General features: G+C 42.1%; 1 protein-coding gene across 1 annotated transcript; it reads left to right on the top strand.

Moving 5' to 3' along the window:
* Nucleotides 1-703: 703 nt before the first annotated feature.
* On the top strand, nt 704-21,752 carry LOC130928358 (glycogen phosphorylase, muscle form-like). The gene is made up of 20 exons (XM_057854878.1): nt 704-1,057; nt 6,837-6,938; nt 6,995-7,073; nt 7,143-7,246; nt 11,316-11,447; nt 11,525-11,636; nt 11,710-11,792; nt 11,851-11,994; nt 12,062-12,154; nt 12,220-12,366; nt 14,551-14,714; nt 14,786-14,900; nt 14,968-15,069; nt 15,140-15,287; nt 15,357-15,415; nt 17,717-17,858; nt 17,922-18,129; nt 18,193-18,327; nt 18,403-18,469; nt 21,228-21,752. Exons 1-20 carry the CDS (start codon nt 815-817, stop codon nt 21,375-21,377), a joined length of 2,529 nt encoding a protein of 842 aa, XP_057710861.1. The 5' UTR covers nt 704-814; the 3' UTR covers nt 21,378-21,752.
* Nucleotides 21,753-21,778: the final 26 nt, after the last annotated feature.

Genomic DNA, 21,778 nt, shown 5'->3' with positions numbered 1-21,778 from the left:
TTACATATGTGTTAATGGAGTCCAAATACATTAACGTCAATATAATTGACATACATGGCCGTCAATGGCATCTGTATACTTGGACTACACTGCAATGCAAATGCCATTGAAATGGATGGGAAATTTGGACATACATGGCTGTCAATGGCTTCCCATTAGAAATGAATGGGACAGTTTTTGGTGAACCGTGAGTTAAAATGTCTTCACGCCAGTATGAACTCCAGTAATCCCTCGTTATTTCGTGCTTCAAACTTCACACCCTCGGATTTTTTCAATTAAAAAAATCTTAAAGAATGGAGAAATTTGGCGTAAAACCTGCCCGTCGTCTAGCAGAAAACAGGGAGAGCCCGCCCAACCCAAAATCCACCTCTCTTGATTCGCTGCCTAGCATCACTCGGGAATCTCGCAAACTGATTGGCCGAGACGTTTCACTCACATGCTTTATCTTATTTATACATTATTTCATGCATGTTACTGTATAAGAACATACACAAAAATATATATGTACCGGTACTGTACACACACAAAAATGTATTCTCCGTGGGTTCTCCAGGGTTAAAAAAAAGGTTTTGGGGCACTACTTTACTGTATAAGCGAAACTACGTCGGGAGTGCCTTCACGTTAATTGTGACGCACTTGAACGCGTTCACCGGAAATGCTTTAGCTTTGACGAGCACAAACCGGAAGTAGGCGTATTCGCTTCCGTTAACTTGACCTATCATAATAAATACCGCAGAGCGTCGACTTCCGACTCGAGTCTCGCTTCACAGGTGCTATTCAAACTCCTAATTGACTCGCCGAGCCGCCAGTCGCCATGTCCAAACCTTTGACGGACCAGGAAAAGCGAAAACAGATTTCGGTTCGGGGTCTGGCCGGCGTGGAGAACGTGGCGGACCTGAAGCTGAATTTTAACCGACATCTGCATTTCACGCTGGTGAAGGACCGCAATGTGGCCACCAAGCGGGACTACTACTTCGCGCTGGCCAACACCGTCCGAGACCATCTGGTGGGTCGCTGGATCCGGACGCAGCAGCACTACTACGAGACGGATCCGAAGGTTAGCGCCTGTAGGTCGTCTGCCGCAGTTCGGCACGTAGGCTCGGATGAGATGGGTGGAGGGGGCGGGGTGCTGCAGTGTGTTGAGTGATGGAGACGAGAGAGTGCTGCTCTCCGCGGCCTTATATAGAACTTTTCCCGCATCAACTCAATAAAATCCTTTCAATCCCGTAGAGAGTGCAGCACAAGTGATTACATAACTGTTGCCTTCTGTTCCCCCAGTTGAGGCCTCACTTGGCTCATTCCCTGTCCGTGAAAACAATACATGTCCAATTCATTCAAACTGTGAGGCAGGGGCGTCACTAGGTTTTAAGAACAAGGGGGTGGGCTTAGCCCCAATGATTTACTCAGGATGTAAGTGAATCAAGGGCGTAGGTTTGGTGTCAACATTGGTAGGGACACTTTTTCCACGGGATGGGACATTAATAAGACCAAACAGATCATCAGGGCTACATTTCTCACGAATATGAACCTAATTAATTGATATGCTAAATCAGGGGTGTTCATTACGTTGATTCGACCAGTCGATCGCAACACTAGTGTGGGAAGTTCGCGGAATCCCTTTTTTTTTTGGCAATGTACATCAGGGGTGCCCAAGTCCAGTGGCGCCTCCAGAAAGTTTTCATAGGGGTGGCCAAATGGGGCCACTTAAAATCTTGGGGTGGCCAAAACAGAAAGCCATAATTTCAGGTTTTCATTATATTATTGCAGTAAAAAGGTCAGGGGAAAACTATCAGAAAGACTTAAGGACACGGCTACTGATATACTTTGGTGTATTGTGTAATATTTGATGTTACTAATGATTTAATGTGCATAGTCCATAACTGTCCAGTCAACATTCTGAGTTCCACAACAATTGTTTTATCATGTTATGTATATATTAGCAGTGTTGTTAATAACGGCGTAACAATATAATGGCGTTACTAACGGCGTTATTTTTTTCAGTAGTGGGTAATCTAATTAATTACTTTTCTCATCTTGGCAACGCCGTTACCGTTACTGAGGACGGAAAGGCATGCGTTACTATATTGGTCGAAAAGTCTGAGGGAGACGGACTCACCGAGACGACAGAGCAGAGCAGGAGTAGGGAGGAGGCAAGAACGTTGTGACGCCGAGCAAACGCGATGCTACGTAGCTCCAATAATACATGTTGTAGCCGATAGCTAGTACAAACTACGCTCGCTTATTATGGTAGACATGGTGGATATCACATGTACTGTACATAGATATAACTAGATGCAAAATGACAGACATGGCACTAAATGAGTTAGTAGACAGCCGCCATTTTAAAGCAGTAGACTTTTTAGGACGGCTCTTGTAGGGAACCTTCCTAGCGAACCTCAGTAACTTTTAATCTAAAATACTTCTAAATCGGCAAAATCTTGACTTGAATCTATCTTAAATGATGAAACAGTTTTAAAACTTTCATATGTCGAAAGTAGAGAGAAGGGAACTAATGCAATAAGGGGAGCAATTTTAACAACTTTTAACAGTTAATTCAGGGTAAAGGGTAAATTAGGGTAAAGAATTGGGCTCGGGCCAATTGTACCAAAAACCTTGACAAAAAAAAATCACATAGTGTGGCCAATGTTTTTTTTGTTTTTTTTTTTTTGAGGGGGAAAAAAAAGTAATTATCACCAATTACTTTGCCAAGTAACTAATTACTCTTACATTCAGGTAATTGAGTTACTAACGCAATTACTTTTTGAGAGAAGTAATTTGTAACTATAATTAATTACTTTTTTTCAGCAAGATTAACAACACTGTATATTAGGCATAAGGTGTACATTTAATTAGGGCTGTCAAACGATTAAAATTTTTAATCGAGTTAATCACAGCTTAAAAATTAATTAATCGTAATTACTCGCAGTTCAAACCATCTCTAAAATATGCCATATTTTTCTGTAAATTATTGTTGGAATGGAAAGATAAGACGGATACATTCATTCAACATACTGTACATAAGTACTGTATTTGTTTATTATAACAATAAATCCACAAGATGGCATTAACTTTATTAACATTCTTTCTGTGAAAGGGATCCATAGATAGAAAGACTTGTAATTCTTAAAGGATAAATGTGAGTTTATATATTGTGACGAAATATTGCCATCTAGTGTATTTGTTGAGCTTTCAGTAAATGATACTGTAGCGACTTAACTATTCTGCCCAAATGCATGATGGGAAGTGGTGCAACCATTACTGTGTGTGGTGGCTGCTAATGCTATATCTTCTCTGCATTGGGTACATTACAGGGTGTTAAGAAAAACATCAACTCCTGTCATTCTTCCCCACGTTGCTTAGTTAGTTGCCATGGGAGAGATGACAAAGTTTTGCCAATTAAAAGCACGGCCCCAATGAAAGCTTGTATCTACTCCACTCTGCCTCTGATCTCTGTATATAAGTAAAACAGCGCCATTGTAGGCTGTTTGCGGCAATGCGTGAATGAGTCGTCCCCCGAATGCGTTAATTGTGATAAATATTTCCACGTGATTAATTCAAAAAAATTTATTAGCGTCCGTTAACATGATAAATTTGACAGCCCTACATTTAACAAAACAAAATAAATGCATTCATTTGGGATGAAATGCATAACTGATGCTACAACAATCTAACGATTTACTGGCAAGTGGGGTGGACAACCAATTTGCCAGGGGTGGCGCCACTGCCCAAGTCGAGAGCCTCTATCCAGCTTGTTTTCCATGTCTCTCTCCTCCAGCACACCTGAATCAAATCATCAGGATCGTTCTCAGGCTCCTGTAGAGCTTGCTGTGTAGTTGATCATTTGATTCAGGTGTGGTAAAGGATGAAAACATGGAAAACAAGCTGGATAGGGGCCTTCGTGGACGGGACTTGGGCACCCAAGATGTACATGGTTACATTTGAGACGCTGTCGCAGAGGGAGTTAGTTGGATCCTCCTTGTCAAGTTCAAAAATAGACCCTTAGGTAGACATTTGTAAAATTACCCAAAAATAAGGAGAGAAGACACTCAGTTTTCTTGGCCAAGGAGAGCAAAAGAGTGACTAGACAGAGGAATGCTAGATTACGCTGTATAGTCACCAAAATTATCTAAGGAAAAACCCTCCTTGCTATTTTTATTTAGGGGTTTGTCCTAACACAGATGGGTGCCGCCCTGAGGGAGGGGGGAGCAAGCTGGAGACACCCATGTGATTTTGGTTGGCTATGTGTGAGCATGTAGGTGGAACTAAGTACACGTGTGTAAGCAAAGACACATATAAACAACGGTCAAAATGACCCAAACACTTGAGTTATGCAACGCTGCGGCCATGGAAGATGTCCTCGAATGGAAAATTGTCCTCGAAGGTCTAGACGAAATTCCAGACGCCAGGTGCTGAAGATGTCTCAGAAGGTCTAGTTACGCAATGATGCGGCCATGAAGCAAGGCAGTTGTCATCCTGACCCTCTTTACTCTTTGTAACACTTAAACATTATACTACAACTAGTATAGCAAGCAATAATCATTTACTGGTTTTATCAATAAGAGAAAAATATGGCAATATGTATTATTTATGGTATATATGAGAACAAGCAAATATTCAATCAATCAAGCAAATATTTAATCAATCAACCCTCGATAATTACCTCAACACTCCTCAAAATTGGGGAGACTGTTGCTGAGTCAGACCTGCATCAGACACATCATAACATTAAACTGTGTGAACTTGCTAACTTGCAAAACTAGTGGGAAGCTGCTTAGAGATGTCCTTCTGTTTGTGTTTTCTACTTTTAAACTGTGAGAAACGCAGTGAACTCTGCTGGACACTAGAGGTGTGACAAAATATCGAAATGGTGATATATTGCGATACTTTGTATTCCAAAAGGTTATCGATATGCTCTTGCCAAGAATCGAGATATCGTTTTAAAAAGGTGTCAATGTTTAAAAAAAACAAAAAAAACCCCAACAAGTTATCAAAATCTTCCACCATAATACGACCCCTAGCAAAAAGTCGGCCATTTTTTGGGCAAAACACAATTCAGAAAATGACTAATAACTTCCTGATACAAGGTGCAATCGTATTCATATCTGGCATTCATGTCAGGTATTCAAGCCTGAACACGACTGCATTGAAATATTACCCATTAGGTCTGGCGCCCCCTAGTGGGAACATAAAGCGCCGTTTTTTTTTTTTTTTTAACGAGAAAGGCTCCTCGTCCTCCGGGGAAAAAAGCAATTGACCTCAAACCTGCATCAAGGGAGCCTTAAGAAATGTGTTCAGGTATCTGATGAAAAATAGTGAGTTTTTGTTGAAGCGTTGGGGTCCAAATCTTCTTCTTAATGGCAAATGAAAATGGCCAATTTGAAGGCCTGAACATGCTCGAAAACTCACCAAATTTTGTACATACATACGGAGAGCGATGGAATATGGGTAGTCGTTACATTGTGCGAGGGCTAGATCAGTCCTGCTTGCAGGGCTAGTTATTATTATTGTTGTTGTTTCAGCCCATCTTTTAATACAGTAAAACAACAGGGGAAAAAATGCAAAAATTGCAAGTTACTTAGTAGATAGTGTTGATTTTGGCAGCCATTTTAATTTTCGTCTTACGTCTTTTGGACGAAAATACTTATTATCAGAATTTTTGGGCTAAATGAATCACCATGAAGCTTTGAACCTATTCATTGCTTCAAGTAGCTTCATTTGGCCATCACTGCTCCCTTGGGGAAGACAGTCAACCTCTGCTGTCAACACTGTTGTCATCCAACATGCCTCCCAGCATGCATTGCAGCGCTACAGATGTAAATAACAATGAAAATTCATGTTCTGTGCTAATTATTTCTTCAGTTACTGTTCCAGTTGTTTCATCAATTGCTAGTTATGGTATTTAGCAACACTTTATTTGACAGTGGCGCCATAAGACTGTCATAACACAATCATAATTGTGACATGACATAATTTTTGTCTCTTTTGGACGAAAATACTTGCTCCCGTAATTCTCGGACGATAAGGCGCCACCCACCAAATTTGACACGAAAACGGCATTTGTTTATAGATAAGCTGCAACAGACTATAAGCTGCAGCTGTCCTCACTGTATTATGGGATATTTACACCAAAAGATATTAACCGGTTATTTGACAGCAGCATCATAAGGCTGTCCAAGACCAAATGAATCACCATGAACCACCATAAAAGCTTCAAGTGGCTTCATTTGGACATCACTGCTTCCTTGGGCGGAGACAGTAAACCTCTGCTGCCACCTGCTGTCAACACTGTTGTCGTCCAACATGCCTCCTAGCATGCACTGCAACGCTACAGATGTAAATAGCAGTCAAAATTCATGTTCTGTGCTAATTTTCTTCAGTTACTGTTCTAGTTGTTTCATTAATTGCTAGTTATGGTATTTGGTGACACTTTATTTGACAGTGGCAACATAAAACTGCTATAAAACCATCATATTATGACATTACACTGCCAGGCGCATTAATGAATGCTTATGACAAATGTCATTTTGTGTCATCCGGCAAATTATGTCTTTTGTCTCATGACACCGCTGTCCAATAAAGTTTTACCTGTTAACCCAAATAAACTAGAATAATAAGCCGCAAGATTCAAAATGAGGGGGGGAAAAAAAGTAGCGGTTTATCGTCCAAAAATTGTGGTAGTCTTAGTCATGTTTTAGTCATTTCAAAAATGTGTTCGTCCTCGTCTAGTTTTAGTCAACGAAAACTCCTGAAGCCCCCCGTAAAATAGGCCTAACAATGGCACTGTAAAGTCCAAATCTGTCATTGTTAAACATTTCAAATTTCCCTTCCTCTTGCAGAGGGTTTACTATCTCTCCCTGGAGTTCTACATGGGCCGGACCCTGCAGAACACCATGGTCAACCTGGCTCTGGAGAACGCGTGCGATGAGGCCACGTATCAGGTAAGGCGACCAGTGGACCGGTTTTCCGATGAGATTCTCTTCACGCTTTTTCCTAGCTGGGACTCGACATGGAAGAGCTGCAGGACATTGAGGAAGACGCGGGCCTGGGCAACGGCGGTTTGGGTCGTCTGGCTGGTGAGCTTGCATCTTTCGACTCTTCCCGCTTGCGTCGGTTCTGACTGCGCCTCCGTTGTTTGTTTTCAGCTTGCTTCCTGGACTCCATGGCCTCTCTAGGCCTGGCTGCTTATGGATACGGCATCCGCTACGAGTTTGGCATATTCAATCAGAAAATTGTAGACGGCCGGCAGGTAAGGTTAAGGCGCACGGATCCCTTACTGTTATACCACTGAAAAGCATTTTACTAGGGGGTTATTAACCAACCCGCAGTTCTTTAGCGCTGCACTAGTGGCTCACTGGCAATATATTTTTAGTTTTAATATTATTCTGTAGGGGGAAAAACATGACACAAACATTCTTCTAATTTATTAATGATGCAATAAAGTTAAACTTGAGGCGGCATTGTACAACAGTCACATTTTGCGTCATTCCCTATAGGATTCACTGCAGAGAAAATAAACATTTACCATATTTTCCGCACCATAAGGCGAACCTTCAATGAGTGGCCCATTTTAAAATTGTTTTCCTGTATAAGGCACACTGCATTATAAGGCGCAGTAATAGTAGTAGAAGTATCAATCCCTGTATAAGGCGCACCTTCAATGAATGGCCTATGTTAAATCTGTTTTCATGTACAGGGCACTTTGCATTATAATGATCAGTAGTAGAAGCTAAATCGAATGTCGTGCCATGACGAACTAATATTGATCCATATACAGTATAAGGCGCATCGGAGTATAAGGCGCACCTTCAATGAGTGGCCTATTTTAAAACCGTTTTCATGTGTAAGGCATTATAAGACGCAGCAGTAGTCGTAGTAGTTGGTGTCGCGTTATGCATCCACAAGATGGAGCTGAGCTAAACGGAATGTTGTACCATGATTAACTAATATTGATCCATAAATAAGGCACATCGGAGTATAAGGCGCACCTTGAATGAATGGCCTATTTTAAAACTGTTTTTCACGTGTAGGGCACACTGCATTATAAGGAGCAGTAGTAGTAGTAGCTAAATCGAATGTTGTGCCATTATTAACGAATATTGATTTATTTATAAGGCACATCGGAGTATAAGGCGCACCTTCAATGGCCTATTTTTAAATCCGTTTTCATGTATAGGGCGCAGTAGTAGTAGTTGTGGTTGGTCTTGCGTTATGCATCCACCAGATGGAGCTAAGCTAAACGGAATGTTATGCCATGATTAACTAATATAGATCCATATATAAGGCACATCGGAGTATAAGGCGCACCTTCAATGAATGGCTTATTTTAAATCTGTTTTAATGTATAGGGTGCAGTTGTAGTTGTAGTGCTTGGCATTGCGTTATGCATCCACCAGATGGAGCTAAACTAAACGGAATGTCATGCCATGATTAATATTGACCCCAATATGAGGCGCATTGGAATATAAGGCGCACCTTCAATGAATTGCCCATTTAAAACAGTTTTCAGGTAAAGGGTGCACTGCATTATAAGGTATAGTAGTAGTAGTAGTAGTTGGCGCACCTTCAAGGAATTGCCCATTTTAAAACCATTTCACGTAAAGGCTGCACTGCATTATAAGGTATAGTAGTACTAGTAGTTGGCGTTGCGTTATGCATCCACAAGATGGAGTTGAGCTAAACGGAATGTTGTGCCATGATTATATAATAATGATCCATATATAAGGCACATCAGAGTAAAAGGCGCACCTTTAATGAATGGCCTATTTTAAAACCGTTTTCATGTATAGGGCATAGTAGTAGGAGTAGTAGGAGCTGAGCTAAATGGAATGTCATGCTATGATTAATATTGACCCCTATATAAGGCACATCGTAGTATAAGACACACCTTCAATGAATTTTAAAACATTTAAAATCCATTTTAAAACAGTTTTCATGTTCATGGTTACATTATAAGTAAAGATGTCCCGATCGATCGGGTCTGATCACGACATTTTCAAAGTATCGGAATCGGCAAAAAAAATATCGGACATGCCTTTTTTTAATATATATATATTTTTTTAATTAAATTGTTTTCTAATTGTATTTAACGTTACAGACAAAATGTTTTACATTCATCCAGAGTCTTTAGTTTTGGCTTAAAGTAGGGCTATATTAATTTTTAAAAAATTAATCACGTTAAAATATTTAACGCAATTAACGCATGCGCTGCACGACCCACTCACGCATTGTCGCGCTCAATCTATAATGGTGCCGTTTTACCGATACATAGAGCTAACAGGCAGCGTAAAATGAGTAGAGAGAATTTTGGCAGTCTTTGGAGCCTCTTTTTAATTGGCTAAAGCCTTAAAATCCCTCTCTCAACAATTAGAAACATCGTGGGAAACAATGTGGGGAAGAGCGGTAGTGGTTGATCTTTTCCTTAACACCCTATGTTACTTCCCAACGCAGAGAAGATATATCAATTGGTGCCATTACGCACAATCATGGTTGCACTTCCCATCATGCATTTGGGCAGAACAGTTAAATGGCTATAGTATCATTTACTGAAAGCTCAACAAATACACTAAATGGCAATATTTAGTCACAATATACAAAGTCACATTCATCCTTTAAGAATTACAAGTCTCTCTATCCGTGGATCCCTCTCACAGAAAGAATATTGATAATGTAAATGGCATCTTGAGGATTTATTGTCATAATAAACAAATACAGTACTTATGTACTGTATGTTGAATGTATATATTCGTCCGAGTTTTATTCATTTTTTTTAATGCATTGCCAAAATGTATAGGATCGGGAAAAATGATCGGGAATGATTGGAATTGAATCGGGAGAAAAAATTAAGTGATCGGATCGGGAAATATCGGGATTGGCAGATACTCAAACTAAAATGATCGGGATCGGATCGGGAGCAAAAAAAACATGACCGGAACAACCCTAATTATAAGGTGTAGTAGTAGTAGTGGTTGGTGTTGTGTAATGCATCTATAGACCCTACCCACCGACGTCACAATATCACGTGCTCGCTGTATGGTTCCGCCCCCTTGTCCGTCATTTTGTGTCTGTATTATCAATGGTCTCAATTGATCGAGCAATTTATAATGCATTTCATGGAATACCCGGTGCTTGCGGATGCCGTAAACTCACTTGATGCGTTGCATAAAAGGCGTTATGTGGAAAAGCTTCAGTTTATCCATTCGCCAGATCCATATTTGATGCCTAAATCGATGTTTTTCGACCCGCTGTCTCCGCCGTATTTGCCTGACATCTGCTAGCTACCCTGATATGAACAACTATCTTGTCCACACAAAATCAGCCTATTCTCACGAAAGTTTGAAAAACTTTAAGAGCTTGGAGGCTTATAAATAATTCATTGCTGGTTGGGTGAAACAGGTCCTCGTCCACGAAAATTTGGCAGGAATCTATCTTGTGCTTGGAAAGGTGAGTTACGAAATTTTCACTTCAAAATCTTTTGTTATTGCTAACATCCACTGTCAAGTCTAATGTATTTCATGTCGTTTGTCAATGGAGTTAGGGCTTTTAATGTTTATATGGTTTAGCGATAGCACTCTCACGACATACATACGTGTATGTTGTCGGCGATTAGCCTAGCAATGATCTTAATTGTGGTTGTCAGCCCAAAACCCTCTAAATATATATTAAATGCATCTTACCAGATATAAAATGACTACTACATAATCTGTGGTAATCGTTTGGAGCCCAGTTTTCTCGTCGAATTGCAGCAGCCCATCTCGCTCTCCTCTCTGGGTCTCTCGGAATACGGTAGAACTTCAAGTCTCTCCGTCTATCTTCTCTGTTATTGCAACCGACAGCCACACACGCCTTCACCATTTTGATTATTAATGTTAACGAGCAGAAAAACACGTCGGAAATGGGAGGAATGTACGTAGCCGTAACAGGTAAACATGATGTGTTGACGGACAATTGGGCGGCACCAGTCAGGAGGAAGGAGTTGTGATGTCACGTGGGTAGGGTCTATAAGATGGAGCTGAGCTGAACAGAATGTTGTGCCATGATTAATATTGATCCATATATAAGGCACATCGGATTATACACAGGCACAGTTGGCTTTTGAAAAAAATGAAGGCTTTCAGGTGCACCTTTTGTGCTGAAAATACGGTAATCATGAAGGCTGTCTTTGTAGCCAATTTAGTCATTTTGATAGTAGGCTAATATAGCATGTGTTGCCCTCTTTATAATGCTTTCAATTTTTTGCGGCTCTAGACATATGTTTTTTTGCTCCAATTTGGCTTTTTCAACATTTTGGGTTGCCGACCCCTGGTCTGTTTGTACAGGTGGAGGAAGCTGACGACTGGCTCCGTTACGGTAATCCCTGGGAGAAGGCGCGCCCCGAGTACATGCGCCCGGTGCACTTTTACGGCCGGGTGGAACACACGCCTGATGGCGTCAAATGGGTCAACACGCAGGCAAGCGCTTCGAGAGAGTCTACTGGATAATCGCAATCTGACAATTTATAGGAAAGCTTATGCGCTTTTTCATCAAGGTGGTCCTGGCTCTACCTTACGACACCCCGGTTCCCGGCTACCGAAACAACATCGTCAACACCATGAGGCTGTGGTCTGCCAAAGCCCCGTGTGACTTCAACCTCCAAGACTGTGAGTATGGTGTCGTCGCGAGGACTTCAAGTGGACAGTAACGTTGAGTCGCAGTTGCGGTTCACCCCACTAGTTAATGTTGGCGGCTACATCCAAGCGGTCCTCGACAGGAACCTGGCAGAGAACATCTCCAGGGTTCTTTACCCTAATGACAACGTGAGTAAATTGCAAGTGAAATTTTACTACACTTTCATTTATATTCATCTTTGTTTAGTTCTTCGAGGGGAAGGAGCTGCGTCTGAAGCAGGAGTACTTTGTGGTCGCCGCCACTCTGCAGGACATCGTGCGTCGATTCAAGGCGTCCAAGTTCGGTTCCACGGACTTTGTGCGCTTGGATCTGTCCACGCTGCCTGACAAGGTCGGTACGGTCAAAGTGGACTTGATGAGGACGGTGCTAACTGCAGTTCTTTCTGCGTGTCGGGCAGGTCGCCATCCAGCTGAACGACACACACCCCGCTTTAGCCATCCCTGAGCTGATGAGGATCCTTGTGGATATTGAGAACCTCCCCTGGGAGAAGGTTTGTGACTATTAATTGTCATATTGCGAGTTTATCCGCGACGATAAGCGCTGTTTCGCACCCAGGCCTGGGACATCGTGGTGCGTACTTGTGCCTACACCAACCACACTGTGCTGCCCGAGGCCCTGGAACGCTGGCCCGTGGATCTCTTCCAAAACCTGCTGCCTCGTCACCTGGAGATCGTGTACGAGATCAACCGGAGACATCTGGAGGTAAATATATAGTGGGGCAAATAAGTATTTAGTCAACCACTAATTGTGCAAGTTCTCCCACTTCAAAATATTAGAGAGGCCTGTAATTGTCAACATGGGTAAACCTCAACCATGAGAGACAGAATGTGGGAAAAAAACTCCAGAAAATCACATTGTTTGATTTTTAAAGGATTTATTTGCAAATCATGGTGGAAAATAAGTATTTGGTCAATTCCAGAAGTTCATCTCAATACTTTGTTATGTACCCTTTGTTGGCAATAACAGAGGCCAAACGTTTTCTGTAACTCTTCACAAGCTTTTCACATACTGTTGCTGGTATTTTGGCCCATTCCTCCATGCAGATCTCCACTAGAGCAGTGATGTTTTGGGACTTTCAACTCCCTCCACAGATTTTTTATGGGGTTGAGATCTGGAGACTGACTTGGCCACTTCAGGACCTTGAAATGCTTCTTACAAAGCCACTCCTTTGTTGCCCTGGCTGTGTGTTTGGGATCATTGTCATGCTGAAAGACCCAGCCACAGCTCATCTTCAATGCTCTTGCAGATGGAAGGAGATTTTCACTCAAAATCTCTTGATACATGGCTCCACTCATTCTTTCCTTTACACAGATCAGTCGCCCTGGTCCCTTTGCAGGAAAAACAGCCCCAAAGCATGATGTTTCCACCCCCATGCTTCACAGTGGGCATGGTGTTCGTCGGATGCAATTCAGTATTCTTTCTCCTCCAAACACGAGAACCTGTGTTTCTTCCAAAAATTTCTATTTTGGTTTCATCTGACCACAACACATTCTCCTAGTCCTCTTCTGGATCATCCAAATGCTCTCTAGCGAACCGCAGACGGGCCTGGATGTGTACTTTCTTCAGCAGGGGGACACGTCTGGCAGTGCAGGATTTGAGTCCCTGGTGGCGCATTGTGTTACTGATCGTAGCCTTTGTGACCGTAGGTCATTCACTAGGTTAGGGCTGCAGCTATGGAATATTTTAGTAGTCAATTAATCGATGGACTAGTTAGTTCGAATAATCGAGTAAGGAACACGAAAAATTAAAATACCTGAGCTGCACCTCAAACAGTATAAATTTAAAAAAATGAGGATCTATGTAAAACAAAAGAACAATCGGCTAACTTGCATAGAAAAAGTCCACTAGCTTAAATGCTATAAAATGCTAAAGTCTTTTTTACAATGCTCTAAACAAATGGTTCAGACACATATTCCCACAACAAAATAGCTATTTATACCTATAAACTAAATTATGAATACATTACAAAAATGTAGCTCAAACAAAAACTTAGCTTACGTTGGTTATAACAGGGAGCAGTTGGATTCAGCCATGTGAAAAGAGGCAGACCAGAGGGCAGTGTATCCACCCTGATCAATAAAACTAAATCCAAACACTTTCAAAATAAACCATAACAACGCCACTTTAATTAAACGAATACTTGAGGCGACAAAATTTAATTCGAATATTTTTTTTTCTAATCGAATACTCGAGTTAATCGATTAATCGTTGCAGCACTACACTAGGTCCCCCCGTGTGGTTCTGGGATTTTTGCTCACCATTCTTGTTATCATTTTGACGCCACGGGGTGAGATCTTGCATGGAGCCCCAGGTCGAGGGAGATTATCAGTGGTCTTGTATGTCTTTCATTTTCTAATAATTGTTCCCACAGTTGATTTCTTTACACCAAGCGTTTTACCTATTGCAGATTCAGTCTTCCTAGCCTGGTGCAGGTCTACAATTTTGTCTCTGGTGTCCTTCGAAAGCTCTTTGATCTTGGCCATAGTGGAGTTTGGAGTGTGACTGACTGAGGTTGTGGACAGGTCTTTTATACCGATAATGAGTTAAAACAGTGGCCATTAATACAGGTAACGAGTGGAGCCTCGTTAGACCTCTTTGACAGCCAGAAATCTTGCTTGTTTGTAGGTGACCAAATACTTATTTTCCACTCTAATTTGGAAATAAATTCTTTAAAAATCAAACAATGTGATTTTGTCTTTTTTTTTCTCTCCACATTCTGTCTCTCTTGGTTGAGGTTTACCCATGTTGACAATTACAGGCCTCTCTAATCTTTTCAAATTGGAGAACTTGCACAATTGGTGGTTGACAAAATACTTATTTGCCCCGCTGTATACCGCGCGCCCAAGTCCCGCACGGATGTCACATCTTCTCGGTCGGTTTTTGCAGCGCGTCGCGAAGCTGTATCCCAACGACAATGAGCGCGTACGCCGCATGTCCCTCATCGAGGAGGGCGACGTCAAGAAAATCAACATGGCTCACCTGTGCATCGTGGGCTCACACGCCGTCAACGGCGTGGCCCGCATCCACTCTGAAATCATCAAGAACACTGTGTAAGCGCCACCCTCGCGAAATCTGGTTCGGACGCACTCGATCGTTGACAGTCCTCGCGGTTCTCTCCTAGCTTCAAGGACTTTTACGACATGGATCCTCACAAGTTTCAGAACAAGACCAACGGGATCACACCCAGGCGCTGGCTTCTCATGTGTAACCCGGGACTGGCTGACGTTATCGCCGAGGTTTGTTCGGTTTGAAATGAATAAGGTAAAATCAGAACGATTTCTGGAGGTGTTTTCTTCTCTGCAGAGAATTGGCGACGACTACATCCGCGACCTGGACCAGCTGAAAGGGCTCCTGGAGTTCGTCAACGACGACGCCTTCATCCGAGACGTTGCCAAAGTCAAACAGGTCAAATAAAACGCAACGGTTACTGACTCGTTCTTTCCTTCGAATGTCTGAGCGAATCTTTCGAGCGCAGGAGAACAAGATGAAGTTTTCCGCCCACTTGGAGGAGCACTACGGCGTGAAGATCAACCCGAGCTCCATGTTCGACGTGCAGGTGAAGAGGATTCACGAGTACAAGAGGCAACTTCTCAACTGCCTGCACATCATCACGCTCTACAACCGTGCGTGCTTCTTCAACTAGAAAATGCCAATTAAGAGAAAGCACTTGAACCTGTTTTTCCAAAACGTAGGCATCAGGAAGGAACCCAACAAGACTTGGACCCCGAGGACCATCATGATCGGAGGAAAGGTGACTCCAATCGTAAAAAATAATAGTGTATCACAAAAGTGAGTACACCCCTTGCATTTCTGAAGATATTTAAGTATATTTTTTCATGGGACAACACTGACAAAATGACACTTTGACACAATGAAAAGTAGTCTGTGTGCAGCTTATATTATCCGCTTGAGAATCCCCCAAAGATGTTCTATTGGGTTCAGGTCTGGAGACATACTTGGCCAGCCCATCACATTTACCCTCAGGTTCTTCAGTAAAGCAGTGGTCATCTTGGAAGTGTGTTTGGGGTCATGGTCATGCTGGAACACTGCCCTGCGACCCAGTTTCTGGAGGGAGGGGATCATGCTCTGCTGCAGTATTTCACAGTACAGTCCCTGACAAGTCTTGCCGCTTATCCATTTTGTAGAAACGATTGCTAATAACCTGACTTTTAATTAGTTAATTGGTTTCAGAAATGGCTCATATGAAAGCTAAGACCCTCCTAAATGATGAACGTACAAAAATATATTTGTTTCACTGAAAAAAAGAATTCTTTAATGAAGACATAAAGGTCAAATTTTGCCTACAGAAAGTAGTAAAATTGAACAAAAACTACTTCAAATACAAAAATGTTACATAACATAAGCGAATTAAGTATTGGTGCTGTGAGATCCAAATTTAATACTTTGTATGACTTCCATGGGCTTGAGGGACTGCATCCATGCAGTTTGGCAAGGATTCGTACAATTTATTCATGAAGTCATCAGGAACATCAAAGAAAGCAGTCTTGCATGCCTCCCAGAGTTCATCAACATTCTTGGGTTTCGTCTTCCATGCTTCCTCTTTCATCCTACCCCAGACATGCTCAATAGTGTTCAAGTCTGGTGACTGGGCTGGCCAGTCTTGGAGGATCTTGATCTTCTTTGCCTTGAGGAACTTTGAAGTACGCGATGGAGCACCATTTGTCCCTTTTTATGGTTAGGAATGTAAGAGGCAGCTAAGATTTGTTGATATTACACCCTGCATATTTCTCGCACACCCCCATACTGGATGTAACGCCAGACCATGATTTTGCCACCACCAAACTTCACTGTTTTCCAAGTGAATCTCTGATCCATGTGGGCTCCAGTAGGTCTCCTGCAATATTTGCGGCGACTGTGGTGTAAGTCGATGGAAGATTCAACTGAAAAATCCACCTTTTGCCACTTTTCCAGCGTCCATCCTTTTGACAAGTTGTGGGCCTTGGCAAATTCCACACGGTTTTTTAATCGTCTTTTGTTTAATGTTGGTTTCTGGGCACTGATTCGACCATGGAGGCAATTTCTAGACAGAATTCGACAACCTGTTCTGGTGGAGACAGGGACTTCAGTTGACCAGGTCTCGTGGAGCTCTGCTACAGTGGAAAAGGGCTGGCTTTGGATTTTCCAGCCAACAACCGGTCCTCCCGAGCAGTTGTCTTGCGGGGTCTGCCTGACCTGGGCTTGTCAAAAACGTACCTCTGTACCTGACTCTGAGACACACTGAAGGTGTCTTCCACATCTGCAGTGGATTTGGTCTTCAGGCTCTTGATATTTAACACTTTGGACTCAGGAGGAGTCTTAGGCATCTTGTCAGAGGTCAGGTTGCAGTTGATGTGGCAGTCTAGTGCACTGGGGTTCTTTTGATACACACCTTAGACTTAATTGATCCATTATTGGTAAGAGGTGAAGTTCTAATCTGGGGTTGTGTGCATCAAGACTTCTGTCATTGCAAAAATTGAGTCAATGGGTTTTACCAAGCTGTAAACATAAGAACACTTTTCAACAGTTTTGTTTGGCACCGAAATGTTATTCCAAAACCTGTTGGGATTAATATTATCCATTTCTTGTAAGAAAATATTGATTACAAATGTATTAGAGGGACACTTCAGGTCCATGTGTATGCAAGCGACAAGACTTGAGTGCGGCGTATGGTCTGAGCACTAATAGGCTGACCCCCCCACCTCTTCAGTCTTTGCAGCAATGCTGACAGCACTCCTGTAACGAGTCACATGACATTTTGGAGGGAAAATTGACAAGCAGTACTCAATTAGGACATTTAGGGATGTACGTAGTTTCTAAGGGATGTACTCACTTTTGTTCCCAGGGGTTTAGATATTAATGGCTATATTTTGAGTTATTTTGAGGGGAAAATAAATTAACTAGCTGCACACAGACTACTTTTCATTGTGTCATTTTGTCAGTGTTGTCCCATGAAAAGATATACTTAAATATCTGCAGAAATGCGAGGGGTGTACTCACTTTTGTGATACAGTGTATATGAAAATCCTGTTTTTAATAAGATACCGATGTCTAGGCGGCTCCGGGTTACCACACAGCCAAACTGATCATCCAGCTCATCACCTCCATCGGCAAAGTTGTCAACAACGACCCGGTGGTGGGAGATCGCCTAAAGGTCATCTTCCTGGAGAACTATCGAGTCACTCTGGCCGAGAAAGGTATTCACCCCCTCGCACACTGCTGTTATGGCGTCAAATCTGATATTCTTCTCGCGTCCGCAGTCATCCCAGCGGCGGATCTGTCCGAGCAGATCTCCACCGCAGGTACCGAGGCGTCCGGCACCGGGAACATGAAGTTCATGCTGAACGGCGCCCTCACCATCGGCACCATGGACGGCGCCAACGTGGAGATGGCGGAAGAAGCCGGCGAGGAGAACCTCTTCATTTTCGGCATGAGAGTCAAGGACGTGGAGGCTCTTGACAAAACAGGGTGAGGACTGGAGTAACATGACTTAAGGACTATGTGGCGGGTCTTAACCTGATGTGTTTCCAGATACGACGCCATGTCGTACTACAACCGCTTACCTGAGTTGAAGCAGGCTGTATCTCAGATCGCAGCAGGCTTGTTCAGCCCGCACCAGGCAGACCTTTTCAAGGATCTGGTTAACATGCTGATGCACCACGACAGGTTTGATCAGAACCTCTATCGGCACCAGATTTTAGATGAATGGGGAAAGTCATGTTTTGTTTGCGTGTCCCGCAGATTCAAAGTCTTCGCGGACTATGAGGATTACATCAAATGCCAGGAGCGTGTGAGCGCCCTCTATAAGGTTGGTAGCAAAACTGCATTCAAATCTATTTCAACTGTTCACCGCCGTTGACGATATATATCGCCGCCAATGGCTGCTATTAAGTTAACGCTTGAAAACAAATCCATTTTAAGAACTTAAAGGGGTTCAAGTCGGAGAAATCCATGCGTCTATCTTGCAAGGGCGACTGTTTCCATTGGGGCGGTACAGACATAACACTGCCAACTTCTATTTAACCTTATATGCATTACATAATGAGTTCAGTCATACAGGTAATTTAGGTTGTCTTCCCATATGTTTTAAGGAAAAAATTGACCCTCGCATTATTAAGTGAATAATTTTCATTATGTTCAAACTTACATTTAAAGTCCCCGTGACAGCATAACAAAATCTTAAATAGCATTATTATGTGAATTTGAATATTTTGAGACTGTTCGACTATATACAACAATTTGGCAAAGCACAGATGACGAGAAATTAGTCTTTTAATCTGCTGTTTAGCCCCGCCTGTCATCATAGTGCTCTAGGCAGGGTCACGAGTTCATCATATTTAGAATTCAGCCCATTGAGGGGGAAGATTCAGAATGAGGAAAATGCGACGAAGAGAGCAGCAAAATGTCATTGTTTCAATCTCTACTCCAATATTTTTAAAGGATACTCTTTTTATCGAAGTATTTTTCCCCAATTGCTTGATAAATGGTATGGTCTAGGGCTGTCCCAAACGACTAATTTTCTCCCGATTAATCAGCCGACTATTTTTACGATTAGTCGACTAATCTAATAATTTAAAAAAATATATATATTTTTTTGTTTTTGTTTTTTTGTTTACTAATTTAGCAATGAAATTTTTGTTGACGCTTATCAATTCACAAAAAACATATTGGAACACTCAAATTATTTATTAAAGTACAAATAAACACGTAAATAAATTAATTAATTAATAAACGATTGAAAAGAAGGTCTCTTAAACTGATGGTTTACAACTTTTATTCCATCCTTGATGTGATCACACCGTAAGAGCTACGGTGCACACAAATGGAACAACACAATTAGAAATTAACGAAAACTTTTCACCTTTTTCCTTTTAAACCTTATTTATATATCAATGAATTGCCTATATGAATTGCCTTTACCTTAATTTATTACCTTATCATTGACAATCTCTCCCTTGAGTGCAATCACTGTATATACTGTATATATTTATGACCTTTTAACCTTATATAATTTTCTATACCATAAAATAAACCATAACATGAAATAAACCTTTCAGTTAGCATTAAGAACAATACTAATAGCACCTATAGGCCCATTGTCAATGAAACATTATTATTTAGTAAGGCGACAGCACCCTCTGGTGTACAAAAAATGAAAAAATAAAATAAAATTACAAACGGTGACGGCGCTTGAGGTGTTTATTCACGGCCGACGTGCAGCCAAGCTTGGCATTGAAGAGACAGGACAGAAGAGTGTACCCTCCGTTGTTTCTTTGAAATAAGTCAATGTTTTGGACACTCTGGTGCGCTTTTTTTTGGCTTTGTGCCGCTTTCCCCGCTTGCAAACAGAGCATCCGACATTCTGAACTTTCCACGCATATATATTTTTTAACCCTTCATTAACCGTCGACGGGATGTTGTGCTCGTCGACGGATTTACGTCATCGATGACGTCGACTATGTCGACTAGTCGGGACAGCTCTAGTATGGTCATGACAAATATGTCTTGTGCTAAATGGAATATGAAATATTACAAATGCATGTATTCAGTACAAGAGGGCAAAATTACTGCGTACTGGTGAAAACTGTTGACTTCTTGCACCTTCCGAACGATATTTTATGCCACCTGAGTTAGTCTGGCTTTTGTCATTTCCCTGCCCCGGCTTCGGAGAGCGTAAACAAAACAGGAGGCATGACAGCTAGACGACATGCCAACCCGAACCGAGCGGCGTTTCCAAGGCTTATTCTTGCCTTTGGAAAACGAAAAATCACAAGAAAACTACCCCGGATTATGTCACACAGCGGCGGGGTTGTCGATTGTCTTCACCGATTGGCCAAACAGTCGGCGGCGAGCAAATTACAGCTCGTCGTTCCCCTGCTGCTGGCAGGAGTGCTCGTTGCCGGGGAAGCAGCAGGGGAATGGCGGCTGTTCCAGTCTTTTTCGCCTTTCGAAAATGAAAAATCACACAACTAGCCCGGATCATGTCGCACACGGTGGCGAGGGTGACAGCCTTCACCGATCAGCCAGCCTCTGGCGGCGAGCAACTCTACAAATGTAAATGACAGTCAAAACTCATGTTCTTTTCTGATTATTTCTTCAGTTACTGTTCAAGTTGTTATGGTATTTGATAACACATTATTTGACAGTGGTGCCATAAGACTGTCATTAGACAATCATCTGTCATCAGCATTCAGTCATGCCTATGATAGTGTCATGTCAAAATTTTGACGGTCTTCTGACAGTCTTCTGACGCCGCTGTTAAATAGTGTTACCTATTAATCCAAACAAGCTGCACTGGACTATATGCTGCAGAATTCAAAATGAAGGAAAAAAGTAGCGGCTTGTAGTCCGAAAATTGCGGTAATTAATTTAAAGATTAAACTGTGTGAACTTGCTAACCTGCAAAACTCATAGGAAGCTGCTTTGAGAAAAATGTCCTTCTGTTTGTGTTTTCTACTTTTAAACCGTTAGAAATGTAGTGAACTCTGCTGGACTTGATGTCCCATCCCGAGCAAAAAGTGTACAAGTTGTTATATCGTCCCTACCAATTTTGTGTACATTACCAGAACCCGAAAGAGTGGACCAAGATGGTAATCCGGAACATCGCCGCATCGGGAAAATTCTCCAGCGACCGCACCATTTCCCAGTACGCCAGGGAGATCTGGGGCATGGAGCCCAGTTTGGAGAAGATCGCCGCCCCCGACGACCCCCGTTAAAGTCCACGGAAACACCCTGGTGACCACGTAGCCTCTCACCGTTGCAGCTCCAGACATTTTATCCTCAATTTGATCTAACTCCTACTTAAAGCCAGTCTAGGACTACTCCTTCCAGAGCCTGAAAGCCTTTAAAACCATTCCCAAATGTCTTCACTGTGGTGTAATTCTAATGCACGCTGCTGTCTGTTACTTTAAATAATACCGAACCTAGTGATACCTAAGTGACTATTAATGTTTTGTGTGTTGTTGTTTATTTAAAAACCGTGGAGAAGAATTAATATCGCGTACTGTAACCGCTCACACGTCTTTGAACACTGAATGTGTCGCCGTCTGTCTCTTGTCTGTGACCGTAATCAATAAAAAAATTAAATCATTGCTCCTAGTATGCCCTATGAGATTGC

Source organism: Corythoichthys intestinalis, chromosome 13 (genome assembly GCF_030265065.1).
Source record: "Corythoichthys intestinalis isolate RoL2023-P3 chromosome 13, ASM3026506v1, whole genome shotgun sequence".
NCBI lineage: Eukaryota > Metazoa > Chordata > Actinopteri > Syngnathiformes > Syngnathidae > Corythoichthys > Corythoichthys intestinalis.
Note: the sequence above shows the minus strand (reverse complement) of the source record. Positions and strands in the feature narration are given on the sequence as shown.

Bases quoted from the DNA above. Each gene is read 5' to 3' on its own strand.
- LOC130928358 (XM_057854878.1), top strand. From the start codon at position 815: ATGTCCAAACCTTTGACGGACCAGGAAAAGCGAAAACAGATTTCGGTT. The intron at 11,448-11,524 runs GCAAGCGCTTCG...TTTTTCATCAAG, and splicing joins TCAAATGGGTCAACACGCAG to GTGGTCCTGGCTCTACCTTA. The intron at 15,070-15,139 runs GTCAAATAAAAC...TTTCGAGCGCAG, and splicing joins ACGTTGCCAAAGTCAAACAG to GAGAACAAGATGAAGTTTTC.